The 22,891-nt window shown below is 35.6% G+C and overlaps 1 protein-coding gene across 4 annotated transcripts in view; it reads left to right on the top strand.

Annotated features, from left to right (window-relative positions):
- The window catches only part of CRACD (capping protein inhibiting regulator of actin dynamics), a 1,952,305-nt gene that overhangs the window by 1,487,362 nt on the left and 442,052 nt on the right, over positions 1-22,891 (top strand). For all 4 annotated transcript variants that reach the window (XM_044062482.1, XM_044062485.1, XM_044062486.1 and 1 more), the window contains one exon: positions 14,413-14,539. In XM_044062482.1, the coding sequence (XP_043918417.1) occupies positions 14,413-14,539 (127 nt within the window). The remainder of the gene's footprint in view (positions 1-14,412; positions 14,540-22,891) is intronic.

Consider the following 22,891-nt stretch of genomic DNA (forward strand, 5'->3'; position numbering starts at 1 on the left):
CAAGGAAAGTGCTTTTCTTTTGCAGTTCGTTCCGTAGTAATAAATAGAACATCTCTTAGTTTGATAACTGACACTGGATGTCTGCTTTTTAATAAGACTGGCACGGCAAACTAAGTAGTTGTGTCACAATTGCTAATATTACAATGTTGTTTATATACTATGTGCGGTGAGACAGAGTTATCATTTGCTAAGCAGTATTTAATACTCCCCACATTAGGGGTAATTTTATCAAGGAACCAGTCTCTTAATTAATGAAATAAAAGGAAAGAAAGAAATATGTCACAGAATGTATAAAACCTAATGGAAGACTTGAATGCTTATATAAGTTTTAGATAGTTGTCCAACTCTTTATGATGTCATATTGATAAATGTTAAATGACTATGCTATAATAACATATTAGGTTAAACAGACAGTGCAGTCAGAATAGTTTAACAGCAGGGTTATAGCTAGAAGACTGGGCTCAGAACAAAGCATGAGTTATAAGGGTTAATAACCATTTAAAATGTCAGGACCACCAAGACTGAGTCCAGAAATATGGAGACTGACTGGCTGAAAGATTCAACATGCATATACGAAGTCTAGGATGCCATTTCTTTGAATATTCTTTTTTCTCTGAGATATGGTGATCGCGAAGTTGGTTTATATAGGTTCAGGGGGTCTGAGTGCAGGGGGCTTGCTGCCTCCCTTGCAAAAAGAAGTTTTAAGGAGAAGAGCAATCTTTGAGATTTGCTCTTCTCCTGTGTTTTTGGTCATTTTTTTTTTGGCATGTTGGCACTCAGCATTTTGAGTGCTGATATTTTAATAGGCTCTTTTAGGCCATTTTAAGCCTAGCCAATTACCCTATGTGAGAATCAAACCCTACACCTTGTGTTTGTATGGTAAACAGTTTATAGTGAGGTAGTTAAAGTTGCCCATGAATATATTGCTGGGCTTAATGCAGAGCAACTCCAGTTGGTTTAGGCAAGAGGTATGAGTATCCTGAGTCACAGAAAGTACCTGTAGCTTGCAACGATATGGTCTGTCCTTGTTTATGGTGATTTGGACATGGACAAGCTCAAGTGCATCATACCACTTGACTAGTCTTGAGGTGTGACTCTTTTTGATGAAAATTGAGACACCTCCACCTTTTTTCTTTTCCTGTGCAGTAGTTAGTCTAAATGTGTGGAAAGCATTGTAGCCGTGTACTGCCAGGGTGCTCTCCATCTCTCTCTAACAACACAGATGTCTACATTATCCTGGGTGAGGACAGCTTGCAGGGAGGAAGACTGAAAATATTGTACTCCCTTCAAATGACACCAAAACTAAACCAAGTGTTAAAGTCAGTTATCTTCTGCTCATATTGTGGCATAATTCTTAGAGACAGCAAGATGCTGCTCAGTGATAGACTCATACCAACCTGGGATACACAGTCTGTGAGCGGGATCATGTTTCTCTTCATATAGTTCAGACAGGTATGTCTCAGGTCAATTACACCTACATGTAGAATGACAGAATCATATTGTTAGTTGGGGCTCAATGACCTGAGTGTGGGGATGATCTGGCAGATCCTGGCCTCTGATAGGCAGTTAACAGACTCTCGTCTTGCTCAAGAAATGTTCCAGCAAATGCTGATTCAAAGATTTCCTTTTCTCAGTTAGTCCAGACTGACTGGCAAAGGAGACTAGAAGACAGAAGGAATGGTTCAGCTACAAATAGGAAGGAATAGAAATACTTCATGAATTTACAGACACAATACCCTTCACCATTTGTATGCAAACAATTTGAAAAGTAGTGAGAGAGGAAGATGCAATCTGTATTGGACACCACAGTGGCTCGATGATTAAGATTTCTACCTTACAACTCCAAGGTGTAGTGTTGAATCCTGATTTCTGGTCACTGTCCATGTAGTGTTTGCGTGTTCGTCCTACTTCTGTATGGAGTTAACCTCAAAAACAGCTTAGATAATTTGTCATACTAAATTGTGCATATATATATATATATATATATATATATATATATATATATATATATAGCTATATCTATATCTATATCTCAGCATAATGCATCCAAGATTATCCAAGTTCAACTTACTCTGGGCAAGACTGCAGTCCAGATTGTAGCTTGCTACAGACACCCCACCATGCCTCAGGATTCCCACTTCTCTTTTCTTGATACACTGGAAAATATTAGGGTACAACCCAACATCCTAATAATGGGTGATTTCAGCTACCCCACTATTAACTGTGAAAACTACTCATGTACAAACTCTTTTCCTCAACGTTTTCTGGAATTCATAAATTCCAATGCCTTGGATCAACCTATCCACACCCCCGCCAGAGGCAGAAATATCCTAGACCTGGTCATCACTAACATGGGTGACCGGTGTTCCACACCAGAGGTCAATTCTTTGTTGGTCAGATCTGACCACAAGCTAATCACCCTAGACATCCACATCCCGCCCCGATCCCCATTATTGAAACAACTGTAAAAAATCTCTCCAGAGCCAACTTCACGCTTCTTAAGACAGAAGTGGCAAACTTCACAACACCCATGCAGATGGACAATAGAGGTGCGACTGCTGAATCCTACACAAATGCACTTTATAAGCACTTACATGAGTGCATGGATTGTGCTATCCCTAACAGAATCAAGATGCTATCCTCCAAAAACAGGAAGCCAATCTGGTGGCCATCTGCCATAAACAAACTCTTCAACAGAAGAAAGAAACTTGCAAAAAAAGAGTAAAATCCCATGATTGGAGGAACTCCCTGGTCAGCCTTAGTAAGAAGCTGAGATCCCTCATAAAATCCTCCAAAGCTAGTTATGAAAACAAAATTGCCACTGATTCTAAAGACAACCACAAAGCATTCTATAGCTATGTCAAGAATCTCAATGGCAACACTCAGATCTGCTCTGAGTTACAGCACAATGGCACTAAATGTACAGAACAAACTGATATTGCCAACATCCTGGCAGATAGGTTCACTGCTAACTTTACCCCCCTCTCATCCACTAAAGGGCCCATCTCTATACCGAAAGAATGCAAAGTTCCCGTAATCATGGCTGCACAGGTAAAAACCTCGCTCTCCAAAGGCAAGAACACAGCATCCATGGGACCTGACAACATCCCAGGCTACCTTCTACATGAACTACAGAATGAACTGGCACCCAACCTAAGTACCATGTTCAGTAATAGCCTCACCTCAGGCTTTGTGCCCATTGAATGGTGCACTGCAACAGTTATCCCACTCCACAAAGGGGGAGCCATGACAGACTCCAGGAACTACCGCCCCATTAGCCTGACGATCCTGGTCTGCAAGGCCATGGAACGTATCATCATGGAACTCATAAACAAAGACATTGGAGATCTCCAAACTCTGGACCCCCACACAGTTCAGGTTTGTAAAAGGCAGATCATGTCTCCTAAACCTGATAAACTTCTTTGAAGCAGTCACCAAAGCCATAGATGAGGGTAAGGTGGTTCACACAGCCTATCTAGATCTCGCCAAGGCATTTGACACCATCCCCCACTCTGGAATTATAGATAAACTCACTAAACTAGGTATAAATCCCTATGTCACAAGATGGGTTGCCAACTGGCTTACTGACAGAACCCACACTGTGAAAGTAGCAGACTCCAAATCAAACTTCAGACCAGTGACAAGTGGAGTACCACAGGGTTCAGTCCTGGGTCCTCTCCTGTTTGGTATCTACTTCTCTGAAGTACAGGCTAACACAGAAGGTCTTTGGTTAACTAACTTTGCAGATGACTGCAAACTAGGATCCATAATCGAAACTCCTAATGATGTGGACATCCTACAAAAGGGCCTCACTGAGACAGATGCCTGGTGTCAAAGCCATTGCCTCAAGCTCAATGCCAAAAAGTGCATTGTCATCCCCTTTGGTAAAAACTCTGTACCCATGAACTACCACATAGGGGGTAGTCTACTTAACACTGAAAGTGTGATAAGAGACCTTGGGACACAGGTGGACAGTAGTCTCTCCTTTGATAATCACATCACTACAGTGGCCAGGAAATCCTTCTGTGTGGCACACCTCATCACAAAATGTTTCTCATCCAGAAAAAAAAGAGGTCATTGTTCCCCTCTACTCATCACTCATTAGACCCATTATAGAGTACAACGCCCCGTTTGGTATATACCTCACAAGACATCTACAACAACTGGAAAGGCCGCAGAAATACCTCACAAAGAGGATTACTAGCCTCAAACAGATGCCCTACGCAGACCGTCTCAAAAAACTCCAGCTCTACCCCATCGCATATCACCTACTCAGAGGTGATCTCTGCCTAATATACAAAGCTATGTCAAACCCAGAGCTGTTGGACATGCTCCACTTAAAGAAATCCCAATCCTTCTGAGCTACATGCTCTAGGGACCTAAACCTTGTCACCACAATAAACAGAACATGCTGGAGGGATAGATTCCTGTCCCAGAGACTTCCCATACTCTGGAGCAGACTACCTATCTATGTCAAACAGAGCTTCTCATTAGCACTCTTCAAGAAAAATCTTGATGATTGGATGGGAAATAGGAAATTCACTCCGGGGATCACTTCTGTGGCTCTTCTTGACAAGGGACAGGAAAATAATTTTCTTGGGTGGTGGAAGCCAGGGTACCTTTTTGGCTAGGCTTATATAGGCCCTAGGGCCAATAGCCTAGTACTTACCTATGAACCTATATATATATATTTTTTTTTTTTTTTTTTTTTTTTTTTTTTTTATTTTCATTTATTCTTGCCATTGTGCCCTGGGCAGTGGCTGAAAGTGTCTGAGGAAAATATTACAGTATGATTTTCTAGAGGTAGATGAGTCCTTAGTAGATGTTTCAAAATGCCCCCGATAGTACCCTAAGAATGGGAGGGAAATGTATCTGACTTACATAAAATGCCTTGCCTCCTTCTGAGGACATAAAAGAATGTCTTGTTTCCATTTCCTTTTTTTTTTTTTTTTGCCATTCTGTATTGATGCATATAATATTGATGCTGTTGCCAAGGCATACCTTATAGGGAGCTTTCAAAGAGTCTGTATTGGTATTCCAACATATACTGAGGGGCAGGCAGAGATTCAAATGTAGCAGTTTCTCATACTGTATTGGCTGTTCAAATTTTTGCAGCTTTCTTAATTCCATTGAAGTATTTCTTGGCAATGCTTTGTAATCAAATGCTGGAGTCTTTGGTGCAGGTAACACTAATATTATCAACATGGCTGAAGCACAGGCTACCAAGTCAGGTCTTTCAAAACTATCTATGAGGGCAAACACTCAGTTATGTGATCTTCAGAGTCCTGATAGGATGCTGAAGGTTCCTGCAAATGTAAAATTAACATTTGAGGTTCAGTAGAAAGTAGCCCATATTCGAGGAAGTACAAATTATTGTGTACATAGTCCATAACATGGTCTGGGTGCTGTGACTTTACCTGTTGTCATACAGTATAAACACATATTGCTTTAGATGTAATGACTTTTAAAGAGTGTGTTTAAATTTTTGAAATGTTATCTGTCAATTTCATTGAGAATATTGCTCCATTTATCTAGTAGCTATGCCCTAACTGCTCTGTCTCCTATTTTGGATCACAGTCTACCAATGTAAAGAAAGACCTTTGGGGGCTGACATGAACTTTCCAGCACATTTATGCTGCATAAATATGTCATAACAGGGCATTTATTTCTATGCAACACTTTAAATGCAAATGTGCTGATCAAGCAGAAGCCTGTGCTCAACATTTAGCAAAGTTTAAGTATGCTAACGCAACACAGAAAAGGGTTGTTAAGAAAAGATTAGCTAAAAACTTATCAACCCTACTATGGATCCTTTTGAGCTTGTTGGCAGTGCCTTTGTATACATTTCCTATTGTGACAGGACAATTAAGTTGCTGTATACCTGCTGTACCAGAGAAACTGAAAGTAACAGACTGTGTTATGTTTATGAAAGAACAAATAAACAACTGGACTGCTGTCCCACAGCAGAAGTTTTTAATTAAAAGGGAACATCGAGTATATGTTTCAAACCTGGCCATGAGAAAGCAGCTAAGACTTGTATTATTAAAGATGCAGTCATACAAGTAGAACAAGTTAATCCTGACAAAATGTTGGCAGATGGGTAAAGTATTAAAAATTGGAGAGAGTAGAGTTTTTGCAGCAAATGATTATTCACTGTACACCAGGCAGAAGAGAAGCAAATTTATCCAAGCAATCAGAGAATGTAGGTGTGAGATCTAAACTGCTAAGGAGAAAATAAAAAAGTTTGTCCAACATAAAGTGAGTCAGCAAGCAGAAGGGGACACTGCTTCTCATTCTTCTGATGATAAGGTTCATAGTTTCCAGTGTTCCAAGGGAAAATGTTTGAGAGAAAGAAAAAAATATAGGAGTCGACAAGAAGAATCAGCAGTACCTTGGACTTAAACCAGAGTTTGGTGCTGGGAGTTGGAAATACACAGGAAAAAGACCACCAACTCTGAAATTAATGAATAAATGAAAGGCTATAAAGTATCTTATCACATTTGTGAAATATGGTTTTGCAACAAAAAGAGTGGCTGAAAAACACTGGATTTCTATTGACTTTGTTAAACTTGAGAGTGGACTGTAAAGCATATACCCCGCTTTATAGCATTCATGTTTAGAATGACACTAAATAGGGAAAACTAACTGTAAGTAAAACAATTTCTGTTCTTGTTAGTATTTGTATGAAACATTTAATGATATAAGCTGCATGTTATATACAATAAAACAGTTTTATGCAGTGTGTAGTCAGGGATATTTTAAACGTGGGAGGATTTTTTTCAGTTATTGTTGTATGTGTTAAATATATTAAAGTAAGCAATTGTTTAATTCTAAGAAATATGGGTTTTACAGTATAGCAAGAGAAAATATGCTGGACAAAACCAAGTTTAATGTTCATGTGCTGTGATCATAGGTTGCTGGGGGGCAGTGGTTGGGTGTAAGTGCACTGATTATATTATATTATGTTATATGAAGAATTTGGATATTTTCTATTTTTATTTTACAATGGTGAATGTCTGGATTACCCACACATGAATTGGTTCAGCAATACTCATTTATATGGGGACATGATAAGATGAAGCATTTAGGAGTATGGATTAAAAATGCTTTTGTTATGGCAGCTAAGGATATGTGAGAAGAGACTAAGCAAAAGATAATACAAAAATTGAGAAACTCTTATTTATGAATATAGATAGTAAGATAGAAGCAGTGAAAAATATGAAGTGTTTTGTAAGTGATCGCAAGCCAGTTGGTTGTTGCAGGGTTAACTATTATATTTAAATATTTTATTCCAACATAATTATTTAATTGGTTGTATTATGTTATTGGCTGAATTGTTCTTTTGAGTTTGTATAACTGTCACAGATTTTAAACACAACGTATTTTCTGATGAAGTGAGTTTTACACAAAAGCGACTATTAAAATTAACTACACCAAGTCTTCAGAATCATCTTAGTAGCGCTTATAACAGTGGTTTATTGGTATTTTAAATAATGGAGATGTGACGGAGAAGGAGATAGGTAACTGGAAACATATGTTTTGGAAGTGTAATGAGTTGGCAGAAACATTCCCAACAGAGTGCTTTATCAGAAATATTGATTGAGGAAATGGCTGTAAATGAGGAAATTACTATTTTGAGCTGGGGTACAGGATCTAAATTGTCTAGACATAGTAAGGCCTTATTGAGTTTAATTCTGTTGGCTGCCAAAAAAGCAATTACTAGAAAATGGAAACCAAAGTCTATACCAGCTGTGTCTGAGGCACTGAATATTATAAAAGAGATAAATGAACTAGAAGAAGGATCTTTAGAAATGGGAAGGAGCAAAATATATAGAAGTAAATGGAAATTGCAGAAACAATACATGCAGAATAATGTTCAGGAGGAGGAGTGAGGTTTAAGGGAAGGCAGAATTTCAGCAATTTTTTTTGTAATATTAGACTGATGAAGTAGCAAAGGAAATGTATGTGATTTATATTGTATTTAAATAGAAAAAAATGTTAAAATGGTTTATTTTCTTTTCTGTTTATGTATGTTTGCCTATGTCTTAAGTGATAATTGACTTGTTTTTGTGAATATCCTGTCTAGGGCCTATATCATATGAGCGAATCACACAAATTGCAAATGCTCATAATATTGAACATACTGGACCTTGAACTTCATATTGTGGGGGGCTGCACCCCCCACACCCCCCACTAAATATATATTCTAACTCCGAGATTGCACTACAGAGAGGAAAGGGCAAATATCCCATTCTTCACTGTACCGCAATCTCAGAAATAGCACTTTGAGGTCCGGTACGTTTGACATTATGAGCGTTCACAATTTGTGCGATTCACTCATATGATATAGACCCCATGTCCAAACCTGAATTAAATCCTGAGAGTCTGAATTATCTCCTGAAATTGGGCATATTATTAATTAATCTGTTTGATTATTTGTTTGTGTTAACTGGGTCAGAGCACCGGTCAAAATAATTCAAAATAATTCACAGTATACAAGGTAAAAATGAAGCAGGTATTAACAGAGTAACAATTTTAAACAAGCAGCAGGGTAGCATTGAAACTTTGCATAATTAGGTGGTTAAATACTAAGAATATGGGTCCAAAGTTATGCTTCAGTATATGATTGGGTCATTTGCAGGCTGTATTAGGTAAATATTTCAGCATGCTTGAACGTTCTGCTGGTGTGCAAATTCAAGAGAAGAAAACAACATATAGAAACTTGAGTACTCCAAAGTGAAGATGAAAGGGATGTGAGTGAGAATTTTGGCAAGACATTGCTTGTTTTCTGCCTAACGTGGTTGTCAGCCATTTCAGTTATGTTATTACAACCAGCTTATGATAGTGTCTTAACCATGATGATGTGATTGAAATCAATGACTTTTGAGAAGTCTAAGAGGTCAGACACATTATAGAGGTCTTTGTCTAAATTGTTGGTGTTTTTGGACAGCTGTATGGTTGCTGTATGTGTCCCATGATGCAGTCTAAAGCCGTGTTAAGTATTAAAAAATTACTGTGTTGTTGGAGGTAGTTTGAGAACTGTTTGTGAACTATCTTGTGTTATAACTTTACATGTTGATGTAGTATAGGGATAGATTTGACAATTTTCAACTTTTGGGGTGTCTCTGTTTTTCAACATAGCGAAGAGTTTCGCTCCTTTCCTTATTTTTATATAATCACTTCCTTAATGCTTCTTTTTATAATCATAGCCAAACATAGCAGAGTGAAACCAGCTGTCTGTGTTAGAAATGCTGGTGGTGTGCATCTGATGGACACTGATGAATATGATCTTTTTTTTTTTTTAGGGGATTTCATAACATGGTAACACTAGTCAGTAGGTAAAAATAAAGAGGTTTTCACTTAATTTAGTTGGATTTCCATATTTCTGTTCATGTTAAGGAAGATTTGAAATGATAGGGAAATAGTCTTTAACATTTTCCGTTGTTCCCAAATAAGAATTTAAGCTAAGGGGACATCTGATTTCAGCTGTGATTTTCCTATTAAGCTCTGAATTCCTTTACACAAATAAGATTGTTTTGCTTTCTTCATTTGTAGGGTGGTATGATGGTTCCGTTATGTATTTATTATAGTCATTTGATATATATTTCTTAAGGCCCTTTATACATTTCACATGATTTTGTCCTTGGCATATGGATATACTTTCCAGGGTTTGTCTGTACTTGTCATGGCTTCACATACTTCTCTTTTATTAAACTGTATTCTGTTCCTTTTCAGTCTGATATAAGGATGTAACTCTATCTAGAATATCTAGCAGTGGTGAAGAAATCAAAAGCAGCATTAATATAAGGTAGAGCACTGAAGCTTGATCTTTTATTGCAATGTAGATAAGATTTATACTTCAAACAGGCAGGTTTTTTTTGTGATCTATACTTCCAGCACACAAGTTTTTGATGTTTCTTACTGTGGTCATTATCGTAGTGCGTGATCTGCCGACATATTTCCATAATACAAAAGTGGTTTATTAATTACTTAAGTGATTGGCTAGAGTGGAGGCTTAGTTATGATGCAGCCTTTACCTGTTCTTTTATCATAGCTTATTAGCATGAAGCTCTTGGAGATACAGTGACTACTTACCTCATTAGAACTATTTTGCACCCGTGCATGCTACAATCACCCAGGGGTGGCATTTCCCTGGATGAATAATCATCATACTAGCAGAGGGTAACAAGTAAAAGTTTTTTGGCCTTATCTGCTTCCACACAAATTCATCCTATGTTTGGATTTTAAGGAGCGGCTGAGTAATGTTAATATGAATGTGTATGGGATGAGGAGAATCTGTTGTCTCGGCAACTAAAAGTCACTGTAGGTACAGTATTTTTTTGTCATGTTGGGTGGCTGACACTACTGCAATGGACTCCAGTTTGACAAGGAATATGAAGGGTGTGACCACCAGTTCACAAAAAAAAATCATCTCAAGAATGGTGTTTGTACAGTTGGTTTTGGCAAGTGGCTACAGAGGGGGTTTCACCCTCTGGAATGACAAGAAAATCACCACAAGAACAATGTGCATGTAAATGTGTGTGTGTGTGTGTGTGTGTGTGTGTGTGTGTGTGTGTGTGTGTGTGTGTGTGTGTGTGTGTGAGATCATTTTTTTTCTAGGTCTGTTAATATATATTTATTTATTTACATCCATTTGTTTACCAGGAAAGGTTGGCTGGGCAAACAAGCCACTTTTCAGCAGAGGTCCTAGGAGAAAAGTGTCACAAGAAATAATAAAAAAGGTAGTACTTATACAGCATACAAAATGATCAGGTACCATTAGCAACATTACATACAAATTGAGAATGAATAAAGCAGATAATTATGAAATAAGTATATTCTTCAGCAACATAGTCAGCAATAAGTGCAGTTACCTAGTAGCATATTACATCAGGTATAATTATATACATTTTGTCATAAGGAGAGAAGACAGAAAAATACGAGAGAAGACATAGTCACTGATATTTATGTGTACATAGGAGAGGGAGGTATTTTTGGAATAATTTAGCTGGAGAATAGCAGGGGCATAGCCAGGATCCATACAGGAACAGTTGTAATTTATTTTTGAAGATATGTGTGTTGTTGAGGAGTCTGATAGGAGGGGATATGAATTCCAGGATTTTGAGATACAATTGGAGTAAAGCGCATTTCCTGCTTTGTTGTGAGCTTCATGAATTGAGAGGTGTTTGTCAGTAGAGCAGAGAGCTCTATTGGTAGAATGGAATTGTAGTATACTATTTAGGGCAGGGCATTTGTCAAGGTGAAAAACTGACCTATGTGAAAACTGAAGTTGAGAGTAGGTGAGGTAGGTCAAGTCAATTTAGGTGCCTGAGGGCAGTGATGTATGTTGCATGGCTTGTAACAAATTTGGCTATTTTTTATAGTACTGCTCTAATTTAGTTGTCATGGCGGACTGGAGATTGGTGAAAATAGGAGAGGCATACAGAAAGGTTATCCAGCTGCTTTCAATCAGATATTGTTTGGCCCTGTATAGCAGACCTAAGTTCTGAAGATATATATATTTTTTGATTGCTTGTTAGATATGGAGAGTGAATCTCATGGTATTGTCTACTATAACCCAAAGTAATTTAATATTGTATACTACCTCAATATTTGTGTATATGCAAAGGTGATTTGAAAGTTAGCTTTGCATTATCATGAGAGTAGGCATGAAAAGGAGACATTTTGTCTTTTTCAGTTTAGTATTAGGTTTGATTTTGCTAGCTAGTTTTCTATGGGGGAGAATATATCTTGTTGCATAAGAATGGGATTTTGTACAGAGCAGATAAGGGTTATATCATTGGTGTACTGAACTAGTTTGGCATGTTTTGAGGCAGTGTGTACATTATCAATAAATATATTAAATAGGAGTGGCCCTATAGTAGAACCTTGGAGAACACCAGCAAAGACTATTGAAAAGTCTGAGATGATAAACTGCAATTTAGACAGGTAACTGAGGTACCAGGAGGGACTGCCACAGGACAGAGCAAGGAAGACTTGATGATGGAACAGTTTATTATGAGAGCCACTGTCAAAGGCTTTAGATAGGACCAGAAAAAGGACAGATACAATATTACTTGTATTGCAGCTATGATTAAAGCAGTTACAGAAGTCTGTTAGTGCACTAGTGGTACTGTGGCTTGGTCTAAAGCCATGTAGATTGGAGGAGAGCAACTTACTGGTAAGAATGTGGATGAGAAGGTGATAATGGATGCATTTGTCCAAGATTTTTTATGGGGGGAAGTATGAATATGGGTCTATAGTTGGAAAAATCAGTTGTGTTTCCCCCTTTGTACAGGAATAGGATAAATGATTTCTTCTATAGTGAGGGGACATAAGACTGCTGGATAGATCTGTTAATGAGTATTGAAAAGTGATAGACAGTGGCATCTGCTGCAATTTTCAGATGTTCACCGGCTTGGTTATATGCAGCTAGGGAGGTCGGGTTTAGTCTTAGGAGGTGATTTTTAATGATAGAGGTTGTAGCAGTGCTGCTGGAGAAAGTGTTATGACTGCCACTGACTTGGAAGTGAAACTGGACTGAATGGTTAAGGTCTATGTTAAGTAGTGATTTTATGGTGTTGATGAAATGGGAGTTAGAAGCAATATTGTCTTTATATAGATTGGTCTGCTCTATTCTACCTGCTGATAATTTTGATGGAGCTCCAAAAAATAACATGATTTTTTTAGTAATTGTTTTTTAAGTTAAAATAGTGATTTATTTTATCATTTTTAACTTTGATTGTGGTTTGATTGCAAAGGTGTCCGAAGGTATGGAGATTTTCCTGTGGTTTGGTAATTTGACATTTTTTCCATGCCTAACTCTATCCTGCATTTTTTGTTTGTTGCAGATAGCCAGGGGACAATGTTTTGTTTGACCCTCTTTCTGTATATGGGTGCCATTTTGTTTAGAATGTTGAGGTAGGAAGTACTAAATAAGTGGACTGCATCATCTAGGGGAATGGTTTTGAGAGTACTCTATTTTGCAGAAGTAAGAATGGCTAAGAAGGTTTATTTATTAAAGTTTGTTAGATCTGTAGTTCTTTAAAATGGTATTTCTTAACTTGAGGAGTTGTGTGTTTAAGGACAAAGATTGGTAGATGATCATTAAATGGATCTGATAAGGTGCCTGAAGATGAAATTTTATAATGCTTGTTTTTTTAGAAACCAGTCTAGTGTTGATTTTTTTTTTCCTATTTAACTTGTTGAGTCTGGTTGTGATATGAATTAGTTGTGAGTAACCATTTAAGATTAGTGACACTGAGGGAGAATCAGTGGTAAGGGAGAGACAATCTATGTTTATGTCACCCAGGGTTATTGTTTCATGGCGAATATTTAATGTAGTCCAGGAGAGGAAATTTGTTATCACTAGATGGGATATACAGAGGCATTTCCTGTCATTTAGTCTGAAGAGGGAGAGGAGTATCTTGGTATTTTTGAAAGTAGGGGAAGTATGTGTGTAGAGAGATAGTCCCAGGGAGTTAGAATACATCATAGCTACTCCTACACCTTTTTATTTGCTTTTCTGTTGAATCTATATATGATGTAACCTGGTGGGATGATTTCCTCATCTTTGATGCATGGCTTTAGCCTAGTTTTAGGGATGTCTAGGATGTTAGAAGCAAGGGTATTTAACCATTTCATGAAGGTCAGTTGTTTTGTTACTGATGCTTCTGATATTGATATGGTAGAATCTGAGTGTGGACTGAGCATATAGGTGAGAGGGTGGGAACACCCATGTATATTTATACTAGACCCAGGGTTAGGGTTAATATCACAACAGAGTTGTATTTTTTAGGGAAAATGGCATAGGGAAATATTAGTTTATATTTTATTCAGGTTCTGGGTAAGTTTTGACCTGGATAGGTGAAGGTGCAAGAATTTGTATTTTAAAGAAATCCATGATGGAGCTGTTATAGAGGTTTGACAATATATAGGGAATGTTGTCTGTAATATTGCTGGGCAGTACTAGAAAATCAGTGAAGGAAAGGTGGATATGGTGTGAGGGGAGGAGTGGGTGAGTACAGTGAGAATGAAAAGAAGCATGAATTGTTGTGTGGGATATGAAACAATTTATTTTGTTATAACCTAGGGGAGCAATGTTGGGAAGGTGAATAAGGACAGGGAGAGGGACTGTAGTATTCAATACAGTTTCAGCAAGTCAGAAACAATATTTGACAAATCTGTGATATTAAGTCTGTAATAGGAAGGTTATATTTAGCAATATGTAATGTTCAAGCAGGAGAAAAACATACATATCTGACAGATGAATACTTAATGAAAGAAAAGAAGTAAATGTAAACATGATTGTTAAAGTTGTATGAAAATGTTTGTAGAAATGTACACAGTATGATGAAGTGTCATTGGTCACCTTTGCTAAACAAAAAGATGATCATATTCTGTGTCTTCCAGTAATAATATGTGCACACGGGCATTTTCCCATGAAAGTATTTTTATACCAGATGGATCCACAGAGGATAAACTTTCAGGCCAAGCTATATCCCAGGAGAACATCTCAGAAAAAGTCAAAACTCTTCAGGTAAGAACAAACACTTTTTTTCAACTGGGATGGCATGTTATCATTAAAAGATCTGTTAGCAAAACTTTTTTCTGTCATCCACCTTGTAGGTCAAAATGTTTCTTTTGTCCTGTAGTTTGTAATGGCATATATCCTTAGAAACAGTATTACCTAAAAAATAAATGTTTGGATTAAGAGACTTGCTTTGCCCCAGAGCATATACATGATTTGGAAGAACTATTGTGCAATATTACAAATTAATATTAATATAATTATTTATTATGTTTCGAACTTAGCTTGGTTTGTTCATTCTTCAGAAACAAAACATCTATATATATGTTTAGCATTATTTTTTTCACTATCATTTTAAGACTGTTATTAAGAGATATGTTTGTAGAATCCTAATATTACAGTGAGTTAGAAGCTAAAAATGATTTACCTTCTGAATTCAGTGAAACAAAGGACTATTTCTTTTTCCAAACATGTTTCTTCATTATCAGAGATTAGTTTATATGCATGTGAAATACTGTGTGCATTCAAAGGAGAACTGCCAGCACAGCTAGCTGGAATTTTGTAAATAATTATATGTCATTGGTGAATATATCAAAATGATTTATACAAGATGCTTGTGTTACAAATGTATCAGAACTGTATGTCATGTGTATATCAAACTACTTGTACAAACGTGTTTGTTGAAAAGGTAAATGTAGAGTGCTGTGTTTGAAATGCAACCCAGTGTGCCCTATTGGAAGTAAACAGAAATGTACCTGCACTATTGTAACTGTGTAAATGTGTATGATTAACAGAGGAAACTGGAGGGTTGACCTCATTCCAGCTAACTTTAGAAAAAAATTTAAATTAAATTACTTTATAGGCTACGCAATAAAGAGGCTATTGCTCACATTTTCAATGCAGCTAGAGACACAAAGTCTGTACTAGGAAAATTTCTGTATTGTCCTTGGAGTGAACTAATTGCTACATTTGAAGCATGAAGGAATGCAGTTGTTATATGATTTCCAGCATCTGCCAAAGATCTGAGGAAAAGCCCTTGTCTGTATATTTTTAGGTAGATCGTAAATCCTGCCAGCTTCTAGAAATTGGGTTTTTCCTGGGAACTAGAAGTGAGATGAGCAGAAATTATGCAATTATGCAAGCTATCCCAGCAGTAATATTTTAGATATTAATTTGAGAAGTCTGTTGGTGAGACAGAGCATTCTACATTCTGTCTTGGAAGTGACAATAACGACAAGAAAATCCATTCACCTCATCTGCCTTGCTCTAATGAAGTAAGTTTCTAGGGAATAATATAACTCTCTTAGATACAATCAGGAATATTGTAAAGCTTAGTTTAGATGTTTTTCTTTATTTGTGTGAGCCTGTACTGCAACATTATTTTAAATATTTCCTTTGGTTTTGAACTCTGATGTCACTGTGAATATGTATCTAGTATTGCCTTGTTCTTTTATTATTTATTATTAAATATATTCAAACTTTTCATTTTCGTTTATCTGTGTAGAGATATTTACGTTTTGAGAATACTTGCATATTTATTTGGTGATACTGTGTGGGCCACTCCTAACAACTTTGCTCTTGGTCAAACTACCATTTGTATTAATATTAATATTTCACAGTAAGATTGGACACCCTTTGTTACAGGCCTTAAAGTAGCTGATAAGGAATGACTGATGGCAGTGAAAACTACCCTATAGTCTGGGCAGAAGGGGGCATAGCTAGTAAACCTGTGCCAGCCTTTCCCAGGCCCGTGTGTGTGTGTGTGTGTGTGTGTGTGTGTGTGTGTGTGTGTGTGTGTGTGTGTGTGTGTGTGTGTGTGTGTGTGTGAGCTACCTGGGCAGGGACACAAAGGACTGGGTGGACAGAGAGGGTGCTGGAGGTCTTGTCTTGGTCACTCAGCTGAAATCTCAACTCTGTAGCTGTGCCAGTGGGGAGTCTTATTGGGGATCTGGAGAAAGAGTGAGGAAACCAGCCGCGGACTGACTGTGGTCTCTGTGTGCTCTTAAGGCAAATTGTACTTGATGCAGAGAGCTGCATCTGGAAATACTGTGTGTTACTTGTTATCCTCTCAGTGAACATCCCTCACAGGTGTCATTGGTGAGAATTTAGGCTCCTTGATTACTGGTCCAGTGGTGGGTCGTCACACTGTGATACAAAGTTTTTTTTCTTAATCGTAAAGCCAAGTGTTTCTTTTTTCTTAAAAAAAATTTATTTGTGGACACAGCTGTTAAACTTTGACAGAGGATAACATCTTTTAACATATGATATTTATATATTAAAGTGGCAATGATACCTTAAATAGTAGGTGGTACTGGTCAACAATGGACCCCTCAGAGATACTATAAGACTTGAAGAGGGCTACATTACCAGAGGTAGATCCAATAGTCTGTAATACTAGCCACTCTGCAGGATATTACTACACTTAAAAATGTGTGTGTGTGAGAAATTATTCAGTAAATGTTTATTACAATATATGTCAATGTTATATATGCACTTACACATACACATTTATTTTATTTATTCTTTGTTGTCCGGGTTAGTACCACCAGGCTAGTAGCCTCTTTTCAGGGGAGACCCGAGGTGGTATTTATGCTCCTAGGGGAAATTTGGCTTGAGCATCGGGGAACTCCCCGTGCTCTTTATTGTTGTGAGTGGGACCTATTTTGGAGGAGCACTTCCTGTTTCCATTCCAGGCACAGAGGTGGCCTGGAGAAACTGGAAGGCAGATGGAGAGAGAAGGAAATGTTGGAGTGGTGAAAAAAAATATTGAGACTGGAGAATGTGTGCATGATTCTGAGGAAATGTTTCAAAGAAACCTGTTTGATGGAGATGAGTTAGGAAATGATGAATGTATAATTACAACCTTCCAGTCAAGAGTGTTGCAGGATGATTTATGTAAAGAAATGGTGGTACAGAGTGAGTCAGAAAATGAAGGAGATGTTTCCTGGAGTGACATTGTGGAGAAAATACAAAAGGGGGATGCACAGACAATCCTGAAGAATAGTGGTGAGATGGAAAAGAAAACATATGCAGAGAAAGTAAAAGAAGGCAAAAGAGAAGCAGCTGGAAAGAAGGCAGAAGAAAATGAAAAATGGAAGTATGTGGTAAGGATTCAAAGTAAACAAAACTAAAAAATGGACAGGTATGAAGTGTGGGACAATTTAATAACTCATTTGGGTGTAAAAGCACATGAGGTAAGAGCATTTATTCTTATTAACAAAGCGACATTTTGTCTGAAAGGAAAAACAGAAAGAGAAAAAAATGAGCAAAGGGAAGAAATTTTAGAAGTAGTAGAATAGATGTTATATAAGAAAAAATAATAAAGAGGACATAGAAGAAGGTTCTGAAATAAGTGATGAAGAAGACAAAATGAGAGGTAGTAAAAGGGAAAAAGAATTATATTTGTAAAGCGGTAATAGGCAGAAAAAGAAAATTTAAAGAGATAAGCACAAAAGAAAAAAGAAAAGAAATTGATAAAATGGAACATATACAGCTAATGAGTAGGGCTTAGTATAATGGTTAAGGTGTTTGACTCACAGACACAAGGTACAGTGTTTGATTCTCGCCTTTGGGAAGGAAATTGGTTAGGCATAGAATAGCCTATTAAGAAAACTAGCTTAGTAAAGTTATTAACTTATGAAACCATGAATCATAGGAAAAGGGAAAATGAAAATCTTAGAGTGCTTGCTGTAAATGTGAATAGTATTAGGAATATAGTAAAAAGAATAGGACATTTGGAGCAATGTAATACATGTGATGTAGATGGAGTTATATTAGAAAATTCAAGATTTTTAACAAATGAAGAAAAATTGCAAAGATAGAAACTACAGGGAGGAAAGATAATCTGGAATTTGGGAAATGACTGATGTCCTGGAATAGCTGTATTCTGTAGAGGTACAGTAAAGATGTTAGATGTAACTTTAACAAAAATGAGAAGAATAACCACTGCAGATTTAAAACAGAAAGAAGAAGTATACAGAATTATAACATTATATGCTTATAATAATTGGAAAGAAAGGAAAAGCTCATTTCATCAGATTTTACACCATGTTGTGATAAATATAAATATTAAAATAATAGGAGATTTTAATTGTGAGTTAAGAAGCAAGTGTAAAAAGAAAGGAAATGATACAAGAAAAATGTTAGAAGTTTTAAGATGTGGTAAGCTAAAACTTTGGGACAAAAATTCATGGAATTACAAAAGGGGTATGTATAGAACTGAAATAGATTATTTTATAGTATCAGAAGATTTAGTTATAGGAGAAGGTGAGGTAGTTGAAACAGGATTTTCTGACCATCTTGCAATATGGCTAGTGAGGATGGCCTAATGGTTAAAGTGTTTGCCTTACAAACACAAGGTACAGGGTTTGAATCTCACAGGGGATAATTGGCTAGGCTTAAAATGGCTCACAAAGGTAGTTAGCCTAGTACTAATCTAATTTAAAAAAATAACAGAAAACAAAGATTATATAAAATAGGCAAAGGAATAAAAAGGATAAATGAGAAAACATGGACTGAAGAAGGAAAGAGATTAGTAATACAGTTGTGGAAAGATCATACTACCATAATAACATTTTATAAAAATTGGTCTGAATGGTGGATGATATTTAAGGAAAAATATAAAAAATGTTTTTACAGTGGCAATATTATGTGAAAGAAATAGGGAAAGAAAAATATAAAAGAACATATAATGATGCATTGGAAGATTTAGAACATGATGATAGAAAGTGCTTTGGCAAAGGAAAATAATTATATGAAATAAATCAAGAAAAAAATACAATATTTGTTATATACATAAGCAAGGATGTTTTTAAAAGGAAAATGAGAAGTTTCAAATTACTCAAGCAGATTAGTAAAGGAAGATGATAATGTAATAAGAGAAAGATAAAAATAAAAAAATGTAAAAGGAAAAATAGAAAGAACTCGGGGGAAAATATGAATAGTGTAGTACAATAAATATTAAAAGAGAAAAATAAGTTAGTGAATAAAACATGGAAAGTAAAAAAGTTAACAGAAAAAGAGAATAAAAAGTTGGAAAAGGAGATTTCATTAAATGAACTTGATTAAGTATTAGGACAAGTAAATATAAATTCAGCTGCAGGCCCAGATGGAATAGGGTAAGAAATGTATAAAAATTTAAGGGATTGGCAAAAAGTATTTTTTAAATATTTTGAAAGAATGGTTAAATGAAGGTTTTATGTATAAAAATTATGTAGTGGAGTACTTGAATTCATATGGAAGATAGAAGACACTTAAAAAAATGGAGACCGATAGTATCGAAAAATAATGGTTATAAGTTCTTTATGAAAATAATACAAAATAGATTTGAAATTAAAATGAAAATATTATGGAAGATAGCATATATTGTATAAAGGGGAAGGGTTGCCAAGAATTACTAATGATAAAGAAATTGTGGATGATATTATGAACAGAAATGAAGAACCAAAAATCATGATAGGAGACCTTAATAAGACATTTGACACAATTAGACATGAACTCTTATGGGTAATAATGAAACAATATAAGTGGGAAAGTTAAGAAATTATGTATGTCAGAGTATAGTAATTATCAAGTAAAAATACTTGCAAATGGCTGATTAATATGAAGAGTGGTGTAAGACAGGGATGTCCAGTGAGCTGTATATTCTTTCTATTAGTTATGAATGTGACAGTTTGTGAAATAAATTACAAAAAGAAGGAGGCAGGTATATAACACCTGAAGCGTTAAGAATTCCAGTTCTGTTAACATATGCAGATGACATTATAATAATTTTAAAAAACAAAACTTGGATAAAAGATGTAATAATTTACACAAATTGGTTCTAAAGATGATAGGGATGGCTTTAAATAAAGAGAAAAGTAAAGGTTTAAGTTATGTAGTAAAGATCAGGGGTATATATTTTACAATGAATGAAATTTCTGTGTTAGGTCTAAAATTTGGGAATAAAGATGTACGTAGAATTCAATGCGAAAAAACGATAGAAGAAATAAAGCAAGCCTGTCTTTTCTGGAGAACATATACATTATCATTCAGAAAAAAAGGCTTATTTGATAAATTCAGTACTAATGGGAAAATAGCATACTTAGCAAGTGTATTTATGCCATGATCAGAATTTGAAAAGGAATTATTGTAGATAATTTTTTTTTTATTTATATAGGGTTCAAGATTAATCCGAGTAAAAAGATGAGTTTTCTATGTAAATAAAGAAGAAGGAGATTTAGGGTTAATTAACCAAGTGGTATATGCTGATTTATTAAATTTGTACAAAGTGTTAAAGTAGATACATTAAAAAGATGAGAGGTTGGTTGTAAAAGTGTATAAATGTAAGTATGATAAATTTCAGGGTATGATAAAAAAGAGTAAAAGAGAATGTGTATAAATGAAGAACTAAAATGTTACCAAACAAAAACATTTTATGGAAATAAAAGCTGATGATATAGAAGAAGATAGAAATGTATGGTATAAGAATGCAATGATAAAACATTAGTATGTAAAACCATAGGAAAATCTAACAGATGAAAAAATTAAAGCAGTGGTGCAGCGGTTAATGTTGTCACCTCACAGCAAGAGATTCTTCAGTTTGATTCTCGACTGGGGTGCCTGTATATCCTCCCCGTGTTTGCATAGGTTTTCTCTGGGTACTCCAGTTTCCTCCCACATTCGAAACACATGCATCTGGGCCTCCACTGAAAGTAAGCTCTGTCCTAGTTGAACTTTCTCAGTCAATAAATGTTACATAAAAAAAAAAAAAGAAGAAGCAAATGGTGTAATCATAACGTAGAATGTCAAGATTTTTGAGAGACTGGTAATAGATAAATTGCTAGTAAAAGGAAATATGGCATATAAAAAGAAAAGTAAGAAACTCCCACTAAAGTGTCGTGCTGTGTAACGATACCAGTACAAACCAAAAGCAAAGAAAATGAAACTCCACGGATGAAGAAACTTGGTCCAGAAAGTTGCAAATGCGTGTCAAACATGAATAAATAATAGCAGAATAGTTTGAAAAATTTCCGATAACTTTTAATGCGTAAAATAAAAGTAGAGAAACAAATTCATCAAGCGCTTTCGCCTGGTTCCTACCAGGCTTTATCAAGATGCTAAACAATCAAAAACAGAGTTGTTTTATACCATTTGGAATTGACCATGTGATCACTTAATTTGCAGTTTTAATTATAGCAATCAAAGATTTAAAAGGCCAATGTCCTCCATAACACCAATATTACTCTCAGGTTTATTAGTTTAAAATCCGAATGAAAGGTTAAATAAATTGTGTATAAAAATACTATAAAAAGGTGCTTATATAAAATAGATATATATATATACAAAAATATATATGTATATGTATTTGCGTGTTACATAAATCACATGCCATAAATAAAATTTGTAAAATTTGCACTTAAAATTTTTAGTTCTAGAACAAGTCACCCAAGACCCCAAAGGAGGTGACTGGGAGACTCATCTGGAGAACAAAGAACTAGTATGGCAATTAAAACTAAATGCAACAAAACCTCCAGGCTTGAACGACAGTATTAGTATAGCCAGTGTTTTAAAACTAAATAGAGAGAAACTATGAGTTAAATATTTATTACCCTCTGGGCTTCTACTAATGCATTTTTTTAGACTCAGAATTTTCATTTTTTTACTTTTATTGTATTTTATGGTATTAATATTCAGTTGTTTAACATTATTGGAATTTTTTATAATAAAATATGGAGAAATGTTTATGTATGCACTCATACATATTTTAACATGGTATTGCAATTTTTACAACTTTTATTTATGGCATGTGATTTATGTAACACACAAATACATATACATATATATTTTTGTATATATATCTATTTTATATAAACACCTTTTTATTGTATTTTTATACACAATTTATTTAATCCTTCATTCGGATTTTAAACTAATAAGCCTGACAGTAATATTGGTGTTATGGAGGACATTGGCCTTTTAAATCTTTGATTGCTATAATTAAAACTGCAAATTAAGTGATCACATGGTCAATTCCAAATGGTATAAAACAACTCTGTTTTTGATTGTTTAGCATCTTGATAAAGCCTGGTAGGAACCAGGCGAAAGCGCTTGATGACTTCGTTTCTCTATTTTTATTTTACGCATTAAAAGTTATCGGAAATTTTTCAAACTATTCTGCTATTATTTATTCATGTTTGACACGCATTTGCAACTTTCTGGACCAAGTTTCTTCATCCGTGGAGTTTCATTTTCTTTGTTTTTTGTGTTAGCGTGGACAAACCAAAAGTAACACAGTAGTCAAGGCCAGGGTAATCCAGATAAAAATACTTGACATATCTTTTGTAAGTTAAAATACTTTAATTAGTAAAATAATAAAATCAG

The sequence above is a fragment of the Protopterus annectens genome, chromosome 2.part1 (assembly GCF_019279795.1).
Source record: "Protopterus annectens isolate FY-2018-M chromosome 2.part1, PAN1.0, whole genome shotgun sequence".
Taxonomy (NCBI): Eukaryota; Metazoa; Chordata; order Ceratodontiformes; family Protopteridae; genus Protopterus; species Protopterus annectens.